The sequence below is a fragment of the Gobius niger genome, assembly GCF_951799975.1.
Source record: "Gobius niger genome assembly, chromosome: 2".
NCBI lineage: Eukaryota > Metazoa > Chordata > Actinopteri > Gobiiformes > Gobiidae > Gobius > Gobius niger.
Window position 1 is genome coordinate 655903 of NC_136853.1, and position 21978 is coordinate 677880.

General features: G+C 48.9%; 1 protein-coding gene across 1 annotated transcript; it reads right to left on the reverse strand.

The window, feature by feature from the left end:
- Positions 1-233: 233 nt before the first annotated feature.
- recql (RecQ helicase-like) lies at positions 234-21771 on the reverse strand (the record flags this gene model as incomplete). The annotated part of the gene is made up of 14 exons (XM_079552218.1): positions 21566-21771; positions 16993-17211; positions 16210-16389; positions 15061-15167; positions 14701-14899; positions 13694-13860; positions 12102-12183; positions 11454-11602; positions 9008-9125; positions 6380-6518; positions 4569-4660; positions 2870-3086; positions 1797-2165; positions 234-534 (listed from the first exon to the last, which is right to left on the reverse strand). The coding sequence occupies exons 1-14, from the start codon at positions 21585-21587 to the stop codon at positions 234-236; spliced, it is 2361 nt and encodes a 786-aa protein (XP_079408344.1). The 5' UTR covers positions 21588-21771.
- Between the last annotated feature and the right edge of the window lie 207 nt (positions 21772-21978).

The following is a 21978-nucleotide window of genomic DNA, read 5'->3' on the forward strand; positions in this document are numbered from 1 at the left end:
GAGGCTCCTCAGGGCCTCAGACAGGCCAGGGCCCCCGGCTCAGAGGCCCCCGGCTCAGAGGCCCCCGGCTCAGAGGCCCCCGGCTCAGAGGCCCCCGGCTCAGAGGCCCCCGGCTCAGAGGCCCCCGGCTCAGAGGCCCCCGGCTCAGAGGCCCCCGGCTCAGAGGCCCTCGGGGGGGGGCTCGTGGGGGTGAATCCTCCTGAGCTGCCTGTGGTAAACGTCTCTCAGGTGGATCAGCTCCTCGGCCGTGGAGTCTGAGATGACGGACAGCTGGGAGGAGAGGTGTGGGCGGGGCTGTCCTCTCTGCTGATGTCCTCTCTGCTGCCCCCTGCAGGCCGGGCGAGGTCAGGAGTCTGAGATGACGGACAGCTGGGAGGAGAGGTGTGGGCGGGGCTGTCCTCTCTGCTGCCCCCTGCAGGCCGAGCGAGGTCAGGAGTCTGAGGTGACGGACAGCTGGGAGGAGAGGTGTGGGCGGGGCTGTCCTCTCTGCTGATGTCCTCTCTGCTGCCCCCTGCAGGCCGGGCGAGGCCAGTCCTACAGGAGAGGAAATGATATAATTTAATATAAAATGTAATAACTCACAACATCCACACAAGCAGGGTTTCTACAGGGCTTTAAAAAGCACTTTGACCTCTGACCTCTGACCCCCACTTTAACCCAGCACAATGTCTCTGTTCGGCTTTACCCCAATCTAAAACCTCCTGGAAAAAAAAGAGACGAGGATGAGAAGGCAACGAAACAGCCACAAATGTGCAAACAAAAAAAATAGTGTATGAATTTATATTTGATAAAAAATGTAAATACAATTTTTTTAATGAAAAAAAATAGTATTTACATTTTCTATTTTTTGATGAAATACACTGTTTTTTTTATAAACTTAAATATGATGTCGTCCAGGTGAACTGGAGAAAATGTGCCCGGTTAAAGTGAGGGTAGGTAAACCTCTTACCCTCCGCCTTAACCGAGCGCAGTTTCTCCAGTTCGGCTTTCCCCAAATCTAACAAGTTCTGACCTGGCGCTTACAGCACATTGGCCAGAGAAACGCCTCAAAGCCAAGACATACAAACAGATCCTTTTCCTCGCATTGCTGCCTCGTGGTTTCACTTTTTCACATTCTTTTTCATCTCAGATTTGTCAGAGTTTGACACACTTTTGTTGCTTTTTTTTGTCACATTTTTAATAATTTTTTGTAACATTTTTATTATTTTTTTGTTACATTTTTATTATGTTTTTGTTACATTTTTAATAATTTTTTGTAACATTTTTATTATTTTTTAGTTACATTTTTATTATTTTTTTGTCACATTTTTATTATTTTTTAGTTACATTTTTATTATTTTTTTGTCACATTTTTATTTATTTTTTTGTCACATTTTTAATAATTTTTTGTAACATTTTTATTATTTTTTTGTTAAATTTTTATTATGTTTTTGTTACATTTTTATTATTTTTTTGTCACATTTTTATAATTTTTTTGTCACATTTTTATTTATTTTTTTGTCACATTTTTAATAATTTTTTGTAACATTTTTATTATTTTTTTGTAACATTTTTATTATTTTTTTTGTCACATTTTTATTGTTTTTTTGTCACATTTTTATTTATTTTTTTGTCGCTTCTTTTTTTAATTTTATTTTTTCCACTTTTTCCAATGAGCTTTTACATTTGGGTAAAACCAAACTGGAGGGAAAGTGCTCTGTTCAGGCGGGAGGTCAGAGGTTAAACACAAAGCTGAGTCTGGTTAGTTCTTATCTGAGGTGAAGGTCGTACCAGACGCTGCACTTTGACCTCAGGACGTAGGGGGCGCTGTTCTCCCCTTCGGCCTCTTGCTCTCAGGGCCGTCTCCAGCCCCGGGGCCCGGACGCTTGGGTGCTTTGCTCTGGTCCTTCCCGGGGGGCCTCACCTGTGCGGGGGGCCTCACCTGTGCGGGGGGCCTCACCTGTGCGGGGGGCCTCACCTGTGCGGGGGGCCTCACCTGTGCGGGGGGCCTCACCTGTGCGGGGGGCCTCACCTGTGCGGGGGGCCTCACCTGTGCGGGGGGCCTCACCTGTGCGGGGGGCCTCATGCTCATGCTCAGTCGGTGTGTGGGGCTCTTCAGCAGAGGAGCTTTACGGCCCGGCTTCAGGTAGAAGTGAGTGGTGTACGGAGTGAAGCTGAAGTCCTCCCTGAAGAGAAGACCAACCATGAGAGCAGACACGAGCAGGAGGACCTTCTGAGGGGGACACAGCTCTGAGCTCCTGAGGAACCCCTGAAGCATAAGGAGCTCTGACCTGAGGAACCCCTGAAGCATAAGGAGCTCTGACCTGAGGTACTCCTGAAGCATAAGGAGCTCTGACCTGAGGAACCCCTGAAGCATTAAGGAGCTCTGACCTGAGGTACTCCCGAAGCATTAAGGCGCTCTGACCTGAGGAACCCCTGAAGCATAAGGAGCTCTGACCTGAGGTACTCCTGAAGCATAAGGAGCTCTGACCTGAGGTACTCCCGAAGCATTAAGGCGCTCTGACCTGAGGAACCCCTGAAGCATAAGGAGCTCTGACCTGAGGTACTCCTGAAGCATAAGGAGCTCTGACCTGAGGAACCCCTGAAGCATAAGGAGCTCTGACCTGAGGAACCCCTGAAGCATAAGGAGCTCTGACCTGAGGTACTCCTGAAGCATAAGGAGCTCTGACCTGAGGTACCCCTGAAGCATAAGGAGCTCTGACCTGAGGTACTCCTGAAGCATAAGGAGCTCTGACCTGAGGTACCCCTGAAGCATAAGGCGCTCTGACCTGAGGTACTCCTGAAGCATATGGAGCTCTGACCTGAGGAACCCCTGAAGCATTAAGGCGCTCTGACCTGAGGTACCCCTGAAGCATTAAGGAGCTCTGACCTGAGGTACCCCAGCAGCAGCATGCGCACCAGCACGGCCTCAGCGTCTCTCCGCCCCAGCGAGGTGCTCTGGATCATCTTCCGGTGTTTGGCCGGGCCCCTCCCGCTCCAGGCCTCCAGGAGCTTCAGGGGAGTCAGCTTCTCATCCTGAGAGTCGGCCAGCTCCAGGATCTGCAGCACCTGCCGAGCGTGAGGGCTGATGTCCTCAGAGGAGCAGCCTGGAGGACAGGGAGAAGAATACATGTTCCTGGTTATAGGAGACACATGTCCTCAGAGGAGCAGCCTGGAGGACATGGAGAAGAATACATGTTCCTGGTTATAGGAGACACATGTCCTCAGAGGAGCAGCCTGGAGGACAGGGAGAAGAATACATGTTCCTGGTTATAGGAGACACATGTCCTCAGAGGAGCAGTCTGGAGGACATGGAGAAGAATACATGTTCCTGGTTATAGGAGACACATGTCAGAGGAGCAGTCTGGAGGACAGGGAGAAGAATACATGTTCCTGGTTATAGGAGACACATGTCAGAGGAGCAGACTGGAGGACATGGAGAAGAATACATGTTCCTGGTCATAGGAGACACATGTCCTCAGAGGAGCAGCCTGGAGGACATGAAGAAGAATACATGTTCCTGGTCATAGGAGACACATGTCCTCAGAGGAGCAGCCTGGAGGACATGGAGAAGAATACATGTTCCTGGTTATAGGAGACACATGTCAGAGGAGCAGTCTGGAGGACAGGGAGAAGAATACATGTTCCTGGTTATAGGAGACACATGTCAGAGGAGCAGCCTGGAGGACATGAAGAAGAATACATGTTCCTGGTCATAGGAGACACATGTCCTCAGAGGAGCAGCCTGGAGGACATGGAGAAGAATACATGTTCCTGGTTATAGGAGACACATGTCCTCAGAGGAGCAGCCTGGAGGACATGGAGAAGAATACATGTTCCTGGTCATAGGAGACACATGTCCTCAGAGGAGCAGCCTGGAGGACATGGAGAAGAATACATGTTCCTGGTTATAGGAGACACATGTCCTCAGAGGAGCAGTCTGGAGGACAGGGAGAAGAATACATGTTCCTGGTTATAGGAGACACATGTCCTCAGAGGAGCAGTCTGGAGGACAGGGAGAAGAATACATGTTCCTGGTTATAGGAGACACATGTCCTCAGAGGAGGAGCCTGGAGGACAGGGAGAAGAATACATGTTCCTGGTTATAGGAGACACATGTCCTCAGAGGAGCCGCCTGGAGGACAGGGAGAAGAATACATGTTCCTGGTTATAGGAGACACATGTCCTCAGAGGAGCAGTCTGGAGGACAGGGAGAAGAATACATGTTCCTGGTTATAGGAGACACATGTCCTCAGAGGAGGAGCCTGGAGGACAGGGAGAAGAATACATGTTCCTGGTTATAGGAGACACATGTCCTCAGAGGAGCCGCCTGGAGGACAGGGAGAAGAATACATGTTCCTGGTTATAGGAGACACATGTCCTCAGAGGAGCAGTCTGGAGGACAGGGAGAAGAATACATGTTCCTGGTTATAGGAGACACATGTCCTCAGAGGAGCAGTCTGGAGGACAGGGAGAAGAATACATGTTCCTGGTTATAGGAGACACATGTCCTCAGAGGAGCAGTCTGGAGGACAGGGAGAAGAATACATGTTCCTGGTTATAGGAGACACATGTGTAATGACACACACCTGGTTTATGACGACATGAATCGCACATCTGGTTACAGTCGTCTTCATCCCACACTTCGTCAAAGTGAACGGCCATGAGAGAACGACGACACCTGAAACACAAACACACACAAACACACACAAACACACACAAACACACACAAACACAAACACACACGAACACACAACACAAACACACACACACACAAACACACACACACACAAACACACACACACACACAAACACACACACACACAAACACACACGAACACACAACACAAACACACACACACACAAACACACACAAACACACACACACACAAACACACACAAACACACAACACAAACACACACAAACACACAACACACACACACACAAACACACACAAACACACAACACACACAAACACACACGAACACACAACACAAACACACACACAACACAAACACACACACACACACAACACAAACACACACAAACACACACACACACAAACACACACAAACACAAACACATTAACACATTAACAGCAGACACAGCTTCAGGAAAAGCCTCATGATTCTGTTCTTGTTCTGATCATGATCCTGAGGCTCAGAGGCTCTTCTGACAGAAAGCTCTCACTCCCCCCACATGACAGATGTGTGACAGATGTGTGACTGTGACACTGACGCCATTTATTTATGAACGGACTCATGCGGAGTTATGTTCTAAATTACAGACCGTCCGTCCCTCCCTCCCTCTGAGACTGACCTGTCCAGGCTGTGGCAGTGGCCTCATCTGTGCCCTGGGACTGACCTGTCCAGGCTGTGGCAGTGGCCTCATCTGTGCCCTGGGACTGACCTGTCCAGGCTGTGGCTGTGGCCTCGTCTGTGCCCTGGGACTGACCTGTCCAGGCTGTGGCAGTGGCCTCATCTGTGCCCTGAGACTGACCTGTCCAGGCTGTGGCAGTGGCCTCATCTGTGCCCTGAGAATGACCTGTCCAGGCTGTGGCAGTGGCCTCATCTGTGCCCTGAGACTGACCTGTCCAGGCTGTGGCTGTGGCCTCGTCTGTGCCCTGGGACTGACCTGTCCAGGCTGTGGCAGTGGCCTCATCTGTGCCCTGAGACTGACCTGTCCAGGCTGTGGCAGTGGCCTCATCTGTGCCCTGAGAATGACCTGTCCAGGCTGTGGCAGTGGCCTCATCTGTGCCCTGGGACTGACCTGTCCAGGCTGTGGCAGTGGCTTCATCTGTGCCCTGGGACTGACCTGTCTAGGCTGTGGCAGTGGCCTCATCTGTGCCCTGAGACTGACCTGTCCAGGCTGTGGCAGAGGCCTCGTATGTGCCCTGAGACTGACCTGTCCAGGCTGTGGCAGTGGCGTCATCTGTGCCCTGGGACTGACCTGTCCAGGCTGTGGCAGTGGCTTCATCTGTGCCCTGGGACTGACCTGTCCAGGCTGTGGCAGTGGCTTCATCTGTGCCCTGAGACTGACCTGTCCAGGCTGTGGCAGTGGCCTCATCTGTGCCCTGGGACTGACCTGTCCAGGCTGTGGCAGTGGCCTCACCTGTGCCCTGAGACTGACCTGTCCAGGCTGTGGCAGTGGCCTCATCTGTGCCCTGAGACTGACCTGTCCAGGCTGTGGCAGTGGCCTCATCTGTGCCCTGAGACTGACCTGTCCAGGCTGTGGCAGTGGCCTCATCTGTGCCCTGGGACTGACCTGTCCAGGCTGTGGCAGTGGCCTCACCTGTGCCCTGAGACTGACCTGTCCAGGCTGTGGCAGTGGCCTCATCTGTGCCCTGGGACTGACCTGTCCAGGCTGTGGCAGTGGCCTCATCTGTGCCCTGAGACTGACCTGTCCAGGCTGTGGCAGTAATCCACCATCTGCAGCAGCTTCTTCTGGCCCACGTTCTCCATGACCACCATGGTGCTGATCCTGAAGATGTCTGCAAACCCGTAGTACAGGATACAGTCTGCGGGCTGGTCGTCCCGGCCTGGGGGGGCAAAGGAACAACAGGAGCAACGGTCACTTTTCAGGGGAAGATGCTGGAGCGATGTGTCCCCTTCACAACCCCAATGGAGAACCCAGTGGACAACAGCAGAGAGGTGGTCAAGCTGCCCGCTCTCCTGTAGTGGTCAGTAGTGGTCAGTAGTTAGTAGTAGTTACCCGCACGCCCGCTCTCCGGGTAGTAGTTAGTAGTAGTTACCCGCACGCTCGCTCTCCTGGTAGTAGTTAGTAGTAGTTACCCGCACGCTCGCTCTCCTGGTAGTAGTTAGTAGTAGTTACCCGCACGCTCGCTCTCCTGGTAGTAGTTAGTAGTAGTTACCCGCACGCCCGCTCTCCTGGTAGTAGTTAGTAGTAGTTACCTGCACGCCCGCTCTCCTGGTAGTAGTTAGTAGTAGTTACCTGCACGCCCGCTCTCCTGGTAGTAGTTAGTAGTAGTTACCTGCACGCCCGCTCTCCTGGTAGTAGTTAGTAGTAGTTACCCGCACGCTCGCTCTCCTGGTAGTAGTTAGTAGTAGTTACCCGCACGCCCGCTCTCCTGGTAGTAGTTAGTAGTAGTTACCCGCACGCTCGCTCTCCTGGTAGTAGTTAGTAGTAGTTACCCGCACGCCCGCTCTCCTGGTAGTAGTTAGTAGTAGTTACCCGCACGCTCGCTCTCCTGGTAGTAGTTAGTAGTAGTTACCCGCACGCTCGCTCTCCTGGTAGTAGTTAGTAGTAGTTACCCGCACGCTCGCTCTCCTGGTAGTAGTTAGTAGTAGTTACCCGCACGCCCGCTCTCCTGGTAGTAGTTAGTAGTAGTTACCCGCACGCTCGCTCTCCTGGTACTAGTTAGTAGTAGTTACCCGCACGCCCGCTCTCCTGGTAGTAGTTAGTAGTAGTTACCCGCACGCTCGCTCTCCTGGTAGTAGTTAGTAGTAGTTACCCGCACGCCCGCTCTCCTGGTAGTAGTTAGTAGTAGTTACCCGCACGCTCGCTCTCCTGGTACTAGTTAGTAGTAGTTACCTGCGCGCCCGCTCTCCTGGTAGTAGTTAGTAGTAGTTACCCGCACGCTCGCTCTCCTGGTAGTAGTTAGTAGTAGTTACCCGCACGCTCGCTCTCCTGGTAGTAGTTAGTAGTAGTTACCCGCACGCTCGCTCTCCTGGTAGTAGTTAGTAGTAGTTACCCGCACGCTCGCTCTCCTGGTAGTAGTTAGTAGTAGTTACCCGCACGCCCGCTCTCCTGGTAGTAGTTAGTAGTAGTTACCCGCACGCCCGCTCTCCTGGTAGTAGTTAGTAGTAGTTACCCGCACGCTCGCTCTCCTGGTAGTAGTTAGTAGTAGTTACCCGCACGCTCGCTCTCCTGGTAGTAGTTAGTAGTAGTTACCCGCACGCTCGCTCTCCTGGTAGTAGTTAGTAGTAGTTACCCGCACGCTCGCTCTCCTGGTAGTAGTTAGTAGTAGTTACCCGCACGCTCGCTCTCCTGGTAGTAGTTAGTAGTAGTTACCCGCACGCCCGCTCTCCTGGTAGTAGTTAGTAGTAGTTACCCGCACGCTCGCTCTCCTGGTAGTAGTTAGTAGTAGTTACCCGCACGCCCGCTCTCCTGGTAGTAGTTAGTAGTAGTTACCCGCACGCTCGCTCTCCTGGTAGTAGTTAGTAGTAGTTACCCGCACGCTCGCTCTCCTGGTACTAGTTAGTAGTAGTTACCCACACGCCCGCTCTCCTGGTAGTAGTTAGTAGTAGTTACCCGCACGCTCGCTCTCCTGGTAGTAGTTAGTAGTAGTTACCCGCGCGCCCGCTCTCCTGGTAGTAGTTAGTAGTAGTTACCCGCACGCTCGCTCTCCTGGTACTAGTTAGTAGTAGTTACCCGCACGCTCGCTCTCCTGGTAGTAGTTAGTAGTAGTTACCCGCACGCCCGCTCTCCTGGTAGTAGTTAGTAGTAGTTACCCGCACGCTCGCTCTCCTGGTAGTAGTTAGTAGTAGTTACCCGCACGCTCGCTCTCCTGGTAGTAGTTAGTAGTAGTTACCCGCACGCTCGCTCTCCTGGTAGTAGTTAGTAGTAGTTACCCGCACGCTCGCTCTCCTGGTACTAGTTAGTAGTAGTTACCCGCACGCCCGCTCTCCTGGTAGTAGTTAGTAGTAGTTACCCGCACGCTCGCTCTCCTGGTAGTAGTTAGTAGTAGTTACCCGCACGCCCGCTCTCCTGGTAGTAGTTAGTAGTAGTTACCCGCACGCTCGCTCTCCTGGTACTAGTTAGTAGTAGTTACCTGCGCGCCCGCTCTCCTGGTAGTAGTTAGTAGTAGTTACCCGCACGCTCGCTCTCCTGGTAGTAATTAGTAGTAGTTACCCGCACGCTCGCTCTCCTGGTAGTAGTTAGTAGTAGTTACCCGCACGCTCGCTCTCCTGGTAGTAGTTAGTAGTAGTTACCTGCACGCCCGCTCTCCTGTAGTGGTCAGCAGTGGTCAGTAGTTAGTAGTAGTTAGTATAAGTTAGTAGTAGTTACCTGCGCGCCCGCTCTCCTGGTAGTAGTTCTCGATGGACTTGCTGATGCTGTGGTGGATCACGAAGCGGACGTTGGGTTTGTCGATGCCCATCCCAAAGGCCACGGTGGCAACGACCACCTGGAGACGAGGAGAACAGGATTCATGCAACAGGGCTGGAAAGAAACCACCACTGAGCACAAGCTGACCAGGAGAACAGTCTCAGGCCCCGACCAGGAGAACAGTCTCAGGCCCTGACCAGGAGAACAGTCTCAGGCTCATGGCTCTGACCAGGAGAACAGACTCAGGCCCCGACCAGGAGGACAGTCTCAGGCTCATGGCCCTGACCAGGAGAACAGTCTCAGGATCATGGCCCTGACCAGGAGAACAGTCTCAGGCCCTGACCAGGAGAACAGTCTCAGGCTCATGGCCCTGACCAGGAGAACAGTCTCAGGCTCATGGCCCTGACCAGGAGAACAGTCTCAGGCCCTGACCAGGAGAACAGTCTCAGGCTCTGACCAGGAGAACAGTCTCAGGCTCATGGTCCTGACCAGGAGAACAGTCTCAGGCTCATGGTCCTGACCAGGAGAACAGTCTCAGGCTCATGGTCCTGACCAGGAGAACAGTCTCAGGCCCCGACCAGGAGAACAGTCTCAGTCTCAGGCTCTGACCAGGAGAACAGGCTCATGGTCCTGACCAGGAGAACAGTCTCAGGCTCATGGTCCTGACCAGGAGAACAGTCTCAGGCTCATGGTCCTGACCAGGAGAACAGTCTCAGGCCCCGACCAGGAGAACAGTCTCAGTCTCAGGCTCTGACCAGGAGAACAGGCTCATGGTCCTGACCAGGAGAACAGTCTCAGGCTCATGGTCCTGACCAGGAGAACAGTCTCAGGCCCTGACCAGGAGAACAGTCTCAGGCTCATGGTCCTGACCAGGAGAACAGTCTCAGGCCCCTTCCAGGAGAACAGTCTCAGGCCCTGACCAGGAGAACAGTCTCAGGCCCTGACCAGGAGAACAGTCTCAGACTCATGGCCCTGACCAGGAGAACAGTCTCAGGCCCTGACCAGGAGAACAGTCTCAGGCTCTGACCAGGAGAACAGTCTCAGACTCATGGCCCTGACCAGGAGAACAGTCTCAGACTCATGGCCCTGACCAGGAGAACAGTCTCAGACTCATGGCTCTGACCAGGAGAACAGTCTCAGGCCCCGACCAGGAGAACAGTCTCAGGCCCTGACCAGGAGAACAGTCTCAGGCCCCGACCAGGAGAACAGTCTCAGGCCCCGACCAGGAGAACAGTCTCAGGCCCTGACCAGGAGAACAGTCTCAGGCCCTGACCAGGAGAACAGTCTCAGGCTCTGACCAGGAGAACAGTCTCAGACTCATGGCCCTGACCAGGAGAACAGTCTCAGACTCATGGCCCTGACCAGGAGAACAGTCTCAGACTCATGGCTCTGACCAGGAGAACAGTCTCAGGCCCTGACCAGGAGAACAGTCTCAGGCTCATGGCCTTGACCAGGAGAACAGTCTCAGACTCATGGCCCTGACCAGGAGGACAGTCTCAGGCCCCGACCAGGAGAACAGTCTCAGGCTCATGGTCCTGACCAGGAGAACAGTCTCAGGCCCCTTCCAGGAGAACAGTCTCAGGCCCTGACCAGGAGAACAGTCTCAGGCTCTGACCAGGAGAACAGTCTCAGACTCATGGCCCTGACCAGGAGAACAGTCTCAGGATCATGGCCCTGACCAGGAGAACAGTCTCAGGATCATGGCCCCGACCAGGAGAACAGTCTCAGGCTCATGGCCTTGACCAGGAGAACAGTCTCAGGCTCTGACCAGGAGAACAGTCTCAGACTCATGGCCCTGACCAGGAGAACAGTCTCAGGCTCATGGCCCTGACCAGGAGAACAGTCTCAGGCCCCGACCAGGAGAACAGTCTCAGGCTCTGACCAGGAGAACAGTCTCAGGCCCTGACCAGGAGAACAGTCTCAGACTCATGGCCCTGACCAGGAGAACAGTCTCAGGCTCTGACCAGGAGAACAGTCTCAGACTCATGGCCCTGACCAGGAGAACAGTCTCAGGCCCCGACCAGGAGAACAGTCTCAGGCCCTGACCAGGAGAACAGTCTCAGACTCATGGCCCTGACCAGGAGAACAGTCTCAGACTCATGGCCCTGACCAGGAGAACAGTCTCAGGCTCTGACCAGGAGAACAGTCTCAGACTCATGGCCCTGACCAGGAGAACAGTCTCAGGTCCTGACCAGGAGAACAGTCTCAGACTCATGGCCCTGACCAGGAGAACAGTCTCAGGATCATGGCCCTGACCAGGAGAACAGTCTCAGGCTCATGGCTCTGACCAGGAGAACAGTCTCAGGTCCTGACCAGGAGAACAGTCTCAGGCTAATGTCCCCAACCAGGAGAAGATAAGGGGATATGGGCCAGGGTAAAGCGCGTTCTGCGAGAGGGCGGGTCAAACCTGGATCTTGTTATTGGTCCATTTGCGGTGGACTCTGGACTTGTCCTCGGCGTCCATGTTGGCGTGATACGGATACGCCGCGATGTCACGCTTCTGCAGCGCCGACGACACGCTCTCCGAGTCCTTCTGAGAGAACACGTAGATGATTCCTGTGGACGAACGAGAGCCCAGACAGGCGTGTCTGTGGTCACGAATATGTATTGGTATCATAAAAGGATACATATTCATAATACCGATACTTTATATGATACCGATACTTTACATGATACCGATACTTTACATGATACCGATACTTTACATGATACCGATACTTTACATGATACCGATACTTTACATGATACCGATACTTTACATGATACCGATACTTTACATGATACCGATACTTTACATGATACCAATACTTTACATGATACCGATACTTTACATGATACCGATACTTTACATGATACCGATACTTTACATGATACCGATACTTTACATGATACCGATTCTTTTTATGATACCAATCATAAACAGCTACTGTATGTGTCAAACAGTGACAACAACACGAGGGAAAAGCTGAGCTTAGACGAGGGCTGGAAGTCTTAGCTTGTGACCTTTTGGATTTGGGTAAAGCTGACCCGGAGAGCTAAAGCGGGGGGTCTGTACCTGACTGACTCTGGTATCGGCTCTTGATCAGTGAAGCGATGTCGTTCAGAGCAGTGTCGGCGTCTGAGTCTTTGAGCCGGACCTTTACAAACACAAACACAAGGTGGGTTAATGTCCTGGTGTGAGTGAAGCTCTGAGTGTCTCTGGAGCCGAGCGCGTGTGAAGGACCTCCAGCCAAAAGTACATTCATTTCACCCCCTCTGAAAGAGCTTTTCTCCACTCGGCCTGTCGCGATAACCACTACATGCACTAGAGAAGGGTTCATTTTAGTCTTTTGACGAAAAGCTCAATTCTCTTTCCCCCTGCCATGACCGAGCACATTTTCTCACAGATTCTGGACTGGAGCTTATCATTTTAGAAAACTCACCTCAGCTTCCTCCTTGTTGTTGTTGTCGCGTTTCGTTTTTGCCACATTTTTGGAAAAAACGCAACAAAAATGAGAGAAAAACGTGACGAACATTTGACAAAAAACTTGACAAAAATTGTACGAAAACAACAATCATGCGCAGAGCCGTGGGAAGATGTTTTAGTTAGAGGGCGCTGAGGGACAAAATGTACCCCAAAATACTTTTTCTGTGCATAAATCCTATTTATTAACCTCTTAACTCCCGCCTGAACCGAGAGCATTTTCTCCAGTTCAGCTTTACCCAAATCCTGTAGGCCAGTGTAACGCCTCATTTGAAAGACCTACAAAACTAAATAGATCTTTTTCCTCACGTCAGATTTTTTTTCATCACTTTTTTTGTTGGGCAGTCGACTCATTTTTGTCAAATTTCCGTGACTTTTTTGTAAATTTTTTCCTCGATTTTTCGTCAAATTTTACTCACTTTTTTGTCAAATTTTTGTCCATTTTTGTCATTTTTTTGTCAATGTTTTCTCACTTTTTTCACATTTTCCTCCTTGTTTTCGTCTCAGTTTTGTTTTTTCCAGAAGCTTTTGGACTGGGGTAAAGCTGGAGAAAATGTGTTCGGTTCAGGTGGGAGTTAAGGGGTTAATATTGCCTGCAGTTCACAAACTATCCGCCAGGGGGTGCTGCAGCGCCCTCAGCACCCTGGGTTCCCACGGCCTTGATCATGTGACAACAAAAATGAGGAAAGAGCTTAGGCCGTAGCTTTCGAAAGATAAGCTTTTAAAGAGGGGGTGTTCTGCTTTTTTCAGTCCCACAGCACCAGTCTATATCACACTACAATCAAACCTATCCCTAAAATGGCCGCCGTCAGAGTTTTAACAGATTACTCAAAATGGCCACCATCAGAGTTTTTACAGATTACTCAAAAATACGTGAATGTGCCAAGACAACACTTCAGCCATGTTTTTAATGAGGGAGGGACAGAATAACAGGATGGAAAGCTGGAAAAAGTCAATTTTGCATAATAAGTTCTCAGGTCCAGAAGCTTTTAGATTTGGGTACAGCTGAACTGAAGAAAATGTGCTTGGTGATGGCGGGGGTGAAGAGGTTAAACAGCTCAAACATGACGGTTTCAGAATAAATGAGTCACTGCTGTAATGCTTTGTCACCACCAGATGGCGCCTCCACAATGAAGCCGACCGACACACTTTGAGGAATCATCTGCTCATCACAAAGAAAATACCTCGTAGTAGAGGTTGGTGCGGTTGAAGGAGGCGGTGAGAGTGACCGGTTTCTTCACACACAGGATCTTCTCACAGTCCTGGAGGACGCTGCTGGTGGCTGTGGCCGTCAGACCCAGCAGAGGAACCAGAGGGAACTGTCTCTTCAGGATGCCCAGCAGCTTATAGTCTACAGCGTAAACAAGAGCAGGGCCATGTTAAACCACACCGGTCTGGAATCGAGACAGAAACGCATCGAAAAGGAATAGAAAATCTTTATGTTTAAGTTTTGATGCTGTAGGTCATCAGCATTTAGAGGAACAAGCTGACTGACCAGGCCTGAAGTCTGAATGTGATGTTTGGAGCATTAGATGTTTGGAGCATTAGATGTTTGATGTTGGGAGCATTAGATGTTTGGTGTTTGTAGCATTAGATGTTTGATGTTTGGAGCATTAGATGTTTGGAGCATTAGATGTTTGATGTTGGGAGCATTAGATGTTTGGTGTTTGGAGCATTAGATGTTTGGAGCTTTAGATGTTTGATGTTTGGAGCTTTAGATGTTTGGTGTTTGGAGCATTAGATGTTTGGTGTTTGGAGCATTAGATGTTTGGAGCTTTAGATGCTTGATGGAGCTGACTGACCAGGCCTGAAGTCTGAATGTGATGTTGGGAGCATTAGATGTTTGATGTTTGTAGCATTAGATGTTTGATGTTTGGAGCATTAGATGTTTGGAGCATTAGATGTTTGATGTTGGGAGCATTAGATGTTTGGTGTTTGGAGCATTAGATGTTTGGAGCTTTAGATGTTTGATGTTTGGAGCTTTAGATGTTTGGTGTTTGGAGCATTAGATGTTTGGTGTTTGGAGCATTAGATGTTTGGAGCTTTAGATGCTTGATGGAGCTGACTGACCAGGCCTGAAGTCTGAATGTGATGTTGGGAGCATTAGATGTTTGATGTTTGTAGCATTAGATGTTTGATGTTTGGAGCATTAGATGTTTGGAGCTTTAGATGCTTGATGGAACTGACTGACCAGGCCTGAAGTCGTGCCCCCACTGGCTGCAGCAGTGAACTTCGTCCACAGCGATGCGGCTCAGCAGCTGGGCCTTGTAGGCTTTCTCCAGGCGCGACATCAGCAGTTTGCTCTTGGCGATCTTCTCCGGAGTCACGTAGATCAGCTTAAAGGGGCTTTTGGGGTCCGTCATGGCCGTCATCACCGTCTTCGCGTGCTCCTGAACGAAAAGACACGATCATCAGTAAAAAGGAGTCCTCGATCCCATGAGCTATCGACAGACAAAGGTCCTTCACTGAGCAGCACTTGTGTTAAAAGCAGGATGAGCTTAATGAAAGGGGGATGAGAGGCCCGTGTGTAATCTTAGTTGGAGAGGTTTACCTTGGAGCTGGAGGCGTTGAGCGAGGCCGCGGGGACCTCGATGGAGCGCAGGAACATGGTCTGATCCTCCATGAGAGAGACCAGAGGAGTCACCACCAGAGTGAAGCCTGAACACACCGACAAACATCAGTCACACTAGGGCTGGGAGCGGTAAAATACATTGGACTCTTATCTGAGCAGCTTCAAAATTCTTCAATCCATTAAACCTGTGAGTTTCTGGACAGTTTCTGCTTGGGTTTCTTGGCAGGATGTTAGAATAGCCTCCCAGAGCTGCTGTTTGGATGAAAACTGCCTCCCACCCTCATAGAAGTTTTTCAGAAGGTTCTCAATAGGGCTGAGGTCAGGGGAGGAGGGGGTCCACATCATGAGTTTCTCTCCTTTTATGCCCATAGCAGCCAGTGATGCAGAGGGATTCTTTACAGCAGGACATGGGGCGTTGTCAGGATAAAGATGATCTTGTAAAACAGTTCTTTTTGTAGCATAGAAGACAGTGGTCAGTCAGAAAGAGGTCATTTTCACACTTTCAGGGATCCTAAGGGACTGACCAGCTCTCTCCCCATGATTCTGGCCCAAAACATGACTCCGCCCCCTCCTTACTGACGTCACAGCCTTGTTGGGACATGGTGGCCATTCACCAAACCATCCACTACTCCATCCATCTGACCATCCAGGGTCACACGGCCTCATCAGTGAACAAGACTGTTTGAAAATGAGTCTTCATGTATTTCTGAGCCACTGCAGACGTTTCTGCTTCAGCTTCAATGAACAGTTTAGGGGAGGCCCGGATAGAAGGTTTATGCACAACTGCAGCCTCTGGAGGGTCCGACACCTTCATGTTCAGAGACTCCAGCTTTGTAGCAGCTGTTCTCTTAATCTGATGTATTTGTCCGGCAGAAACCGTCCTCCAAGGCATTCAACTATTTCACGCTTTTCATCAGCAGAGAGATCCTTTTTCTTTCCCATATTGCTTGAAAATGATGATCTGCTTAATAAAGTGGAACGTCCTTTTTCAGTAGTTTTTCATTGAAAGCCCACACCGTGTAGTTTCTGTGAACATGTGTCAGGTCTGTGTGGGTAAACCAGGACGTACAGGGGATGGACGTCAGAGAACTGGTTCAGATCAGCCCACGTTTGGGCGAGTAAACGTACCTTTGGTGCAGAGGGCCGGCAGCTGGAAGCACAGGCTCTTTCCGCGGCCCGTGGGCATCACCAGGAACAGGTCTGAGCCGGACAGAGTCAGGTTAATGGCCCTCAGCTGCAGAGGCCTGAACTGCTCCAGGCGGAAGGTCTCCTGCAGGTGGCGCTGTGCTTCCTTTGACCAGGAGAAATCTGCTCAAAGCAAACACACAGAAAAGCACAGGATGAAGATTCTGCAGAACAGACTCAGACATGCTGTAGGTAGACCAGTACTTCAACAACACTTGGTTTACGATACCGATACCTGAACTTTTTCTGATACCTATACTATACGTGCCGTCTAGAACCAGAAAACAGAACAATAATGTGTGGAAGATCTGCACATTTACAGTATCAGATTCATTACACAGTACAGTACCCAGCTCGACCCAGGAATGTCCGAGTCTACATATCAACAGGCTGGTATCAATGGGCTCCAGTCATTTCATTATATCTTTATATCATTACTAACGGCTTACTGTCATTACTGTGTGTAGTCGTTGTAGTTTTTACTTACGTGTCTCTCAGACAGTAAGAACAGTCTTAACTGAGGCGTGTGGTGCATGTTGGTCTTTAGTCTTCTGCTGACCCGGGACTAGGATGATGTTCGGGACGGTCTGGGCTAGACTCAGGAATCCAAAGGTCTCCGTACTCAGTTATAATATTACTCAAGAAGTAAAAAGGACCCTCTGGTAAAACTACTTCATAAAGTGCATGTACTTGTGTAACTGAGTACTCGCTCTGAAGTGATATCACCTGCTGAGTCGTAGCGCTCCAGCTCCTGTCTGGACATCCCTGCAGGTCCCTGTGATGATGAAGACGATGAGGATGAAGCCTGCTCAGACCCCTCCTCCAGCTGGGACAGCAGGGCTTTACGGACGGACTCCAGCTCCTCCTGCCTCTGCAGCAGAGAGGAGATCTGCTCCTCCACACGCTGGAGCTCCTGCTCCACCTGCTGCAGCTCTGCATGGACATCTGTGACCAAATACATGAAGAACATCACATCTGTGACCAAATACATGAAGAACATCACATCTGTGACCAAATACATGAAGAACATCACATCTGTGACCAAATACATGAAGAACATCACATCTGTGACCAAATACATAAGAACATCACATCTGTGACCAAATACATGAAGAACATCACATATGTGACCAAATACATGAAGAACATCACATCTGTGACCAAATACATGAAGAACATCACATCTGTGACCAAATACATGCAGAACATCACATCTGTGACCAAACAAAGAACATCACATCTGTGACCAAATACATGAAGAACATCACATCTGTGACCAAACAAAGAACATCACATCTGTGACCAAATACATGAAGAACATCACATCTGTGACCAAATACAGAGCCTCTCGAAAGTATTCATACACCTTGAACTTTTGCACATTTTGTCATGTTTACAACCCTAAACATGAAGATTTTATTTTGATTTTTTTACTGAACGTTCACACACAAGTAACAGACAACTGTGAAGTGAAAGCAAAATGATACATGATTCTGTTATTTTTCAAAAAATAGAAAAGTGAAAAGTGGGGCGTGCATAAGTATTCATACAGCATGAATACTTTGTGGAACCCCCTTTTGCTGTAATAACAGCACAAGTCTTCTGGGGTCTGACTCTACAAGATTAGCACATGTAGAGACTGACATTTTAGCCCATTCATCTTTACAAAACAACTCCAGCTCTGTCACATTAGAAGGAGAGCGTTTGTGAACAGCAGTTTTCAGATCTTTCCACAGATTTTCAATAGGATTTAGGTCAGGACTGTGACTGGGCCATTCTAACACATTAATATGTTTTTATTGAACCATTCCATTGTAGATTTATCTTTGTGTTTAGGGTCATTGTCCTGCTGAAGGTGAATCTCCGCCCCAGCCTCAGTTCTCTTGTGACTCCAGCAGGTTTTCCTCCAAAATGTCACTGTATTTGGCTCCATCCATCTTCACAACTATTCTCACAGTCTCCCCAGTCCCCACTGAGGAAAAGCAGCCCCACAGCATGATGCTCCCCCCGTTTATTTGACACTGGGGATGGTGCACTCAGGACCATGAGCAGTGTCAGGTTTGCTCCATACATAACGTTTGTCTCATCTGACCAAAGCTCCTTCTTCCACATGGAGCTGTGTCCTCCATATGACTTCTACAAACTTCAAACAGGATTTCTTATGTTCTCCTTTCAATAATGGCTTTCTTCTTCCACTCGTACATGAAGGCCAGATTTGTGTAGATACGACTTATAGTTGTCCCATGTCCAGATTCCCCCAGCTCAGCGGCAGGACTTCACAGCTCCTCCAGAGTTATCTTGGGGCACTTGGTTGTATTTCTGACCAGTGTCTCCTTGTTCAGTTTGTTAGTTTAGGTGAACAGCCGTGTCTTGGTAAGTTGGCAGTGGTGCTTTACTCTTTCCATTTCTGAATGATGGATTGAACAGTTGCTCCGGGAGATGTTTAAATCTTGGGAAATCTTTGTATAACTTAATGCTGCTTTAAACTTCTCCACAGCTTTATCCCTGACCTCTCTGGTGCTCCTTGACCTTCATGATGTTGTTTAGTGACCACAGCTCTGAGGGCCTAAAAGAACAGCTGTAATTATACTGAGAGTAGATTACACACAGGTGCCTCTATTTAACCGTTAGGCCAAGGTGTGAACATTCTGGAGTCATTAGGAATGTTTTAAAGGCAATTTAATGCACTCAGAAAATGCTGTATGAATACTTATGCACGCCCCACTTTTCACTTTTCTATTTTTTGAAAATTAACAGAATCATGTATCATTTTGCTTTCACTTCACAGTTGTCTGTTTCTTGTGTGTGAACGTTAAGTAAAAAAAAACAAAATAAAATCTTTATGTTTAGGGTTGTAAACATGACAAAATGTGCAAAAGTTCAAGGTGTATGAATACTTACAAGAGGCTCTGTACATGAAGAACATGAAGAACAGCACATAAAGGACATCACATCTACATCAGCCCTCCTGCTCCTCCCTCTGCTTCAGCTCTGTGCGGACATTTGTGACCAAATACATGAAAAACATCACATCAGTGACCAAACATGAAAAACATGAAGAACATCACGTCTGCAGCAGAGAGGAGATCTGCTCCTCCACACATCTGTGACCAAACATCACATGAAGAACATCTGCTACAGCCCACAGAGCTTCAGATGGAGACAACTCGAGGTCCTCCGTAACCCTCATAACAGACCTGGTAAACAGCAGTGGGTCGAAGGTTTTTTTCTGGGAAATGTAACGATACTGATCCTGATACTTTTTTCAATGATACTAAAATGTTTGTCATTTAGAAGCAGAAACCAGAACGATCATCTTCACAGACGGTTTCTTTTAACCCCCGCCTGAACCGAGCACGTTTTCTCCAGTTCAGCTTCACCCAAATCTAAAGCTTCTCAAAAAAGTGTCAAAATAGCGACAAAAATGAGTTGACAAAGTGACAACAATACGAGGGAAAAGCTCAGTTTTGTTGGTCTTAGCTTTCAAATAAGGCGTTACACTGGCTTATGGGGTTTGGGTAAAGCCGAACTGGAGACAAAATCCCTTGGTTAAGGCGGGTGTTTAGAGGTTAAAACTAAATCCAAATCCCACTGAAAAAATCTCTCAGTATTGTCACAGAATAAAATCATCAATTTGAATCTGGCTCCATTTGGCACTGCGTGAAAACGTGAAGTTCATTTGTTTTCCTCTTATCAGTCCGTACAGCAACGGTTTCAAACTGATATCTCTACATTTAACAAAGAAATCCATCTTCACCTGCAGCTGAATAACACAGTGTGATTATGTTCCCTGGAGCGTGAGGCGGTGCCCACTTCAGGACAAGTGTTTTAGGCCAATCTCAGGCTGCTTCCGAAACGGGCAGATTGCTAAGAGCTTTTACGCCAAACCGGATGTGCGTCAGCGTCCGCCATGGCAAGTTGCCTCCGAATTGGTAAGTCAGTTAGGAAGTAGTTAAGAAAAGGAGCCTTGATGCTAACTATCATAGCCTCTTTAGCATAGGGACCTCTGATGCTAACAATCATAGCCACTTTAGCATAGGGACCTCTGATGCTAACTATCATAGTCACTTTAGCATAGGGACCTCTGATGCTAACTATCATAGCCACTTTAGCATAGGGACCTCTGATGCTAACTATCATAGCCTCTTTAGCATAGGGACCTCTGATGCTAACTAACATAGCCACTTTAGCATAGGGACCTCTGGTGCTAACTATCATAGCCACTTTAGCATAGGGACCTCTGATGCTAACTATCATAGCCACTTTAGCATAGGGACCTCTGGTGCTAACTATCATAGCCTCTTTAGCATAGGGACCTCTGGTGCTAACAATCATAGCCACTTTAGCATAGGGACCTCTGATGCTAACTAACATAGCCACTTTAGCATAGGGACCTCTGGTGCTAACTATCATAGCCACTTTAGCATAGGGACCTCTGATGCTAACTATCATAGCCACTTTAGCATAGGGACCTCTGATGCTAACTATCATAGCCACTTTAGCATAGGGACCTCTGGTGCTAACTATCATAGCCTCTTTAGCATAGGGACCTCTGGTGCTAACTATCATAGCCACTTTAGCATAGGGACCTCTGATGCTAACTATCATAGCCACTTTAGCATAGGGACCTCTGATGCTAACTAACCAGTGATTAGGAGCTATGTGCCATCCCACAAGCCACTGCGCCAAATCCCCCCACCCCCCTCGCCCCCACCCTCGAGTGATTCATGCGCAACCACTGTTGATTGACAGGAGCACATTTAATAATAAAAAATAATAATAATTCAAAATTAAGATTCTGCACAAGCCAAACTTTATAAAGTGATAAATCCATGTTGTCGTCCCCACAGCTCAGTCACATGTCAGTGTTAAAGAGGAAACTCAGGAAACAGATTAAATGCTTTTGTTTTCATTTAGTAGAAACTTAAGCCACATGGATCATTTGCTGCTGTAGCTTTAAGAAACAGCTGTTGAAATAAAATAACACTAAAGGGAAACGTTTGGATCATTTGGATTTATTTTTCTCCTTAAATGTCTTTGTTTGGACACTATGTTGTTGTTGGACACTGTACACTAGGGGGCGACATGCACTTTTGTTTGGCCTGCACTCCACCAATAACTTTAAAGAAAAGCAGCTGTTGGTGATGTCACTTCCCTTTCCCCTGTTTAAGGACGGACGGATTGTTCAAATGCTGCTGAAGCTCTAACAGTTGACCCCATGAAAGGTTAAGGAGTTAGTTGCTAGTGTTAGTGCTTAGAGGCTACAATTTGATGGTTTCGGATTGAGCCCCTGACTTACCTTCAGTTTCGGTTCCGTCCATGACTTTAAAACCACAGGCAGATTCTGCAGAAAGGGCCACAAAAACGGCACCGTGATGCACTGCGCTCGTCCCGTGGGTCTCGCTCGTCCCGCTGGTCCCGCTGGTTCCGGCTCGATCACCTCACGGATAATCATAGAACAGTGTGAAGAAAGTCTGAAAGGCTGTTCGCTTCGTGCAGCGGTGTGTTGTTTGTTTCAATCCGGGGTCGCGAGGCGTGTGTGGCGGATGCTCGTTCACCACGTGGCTTTGCGCTGCCTTCATGTGCCCTCGGGATTATGGAATATACCAGATGCCGGGTAGAAAATCGCACATCGTGTCGTATTTTCCACTGGGAAGCTGGGAGATCATTTAGGTGCACATGTGACGAAAAAGTAAAAAAAAAAAAAAAGTG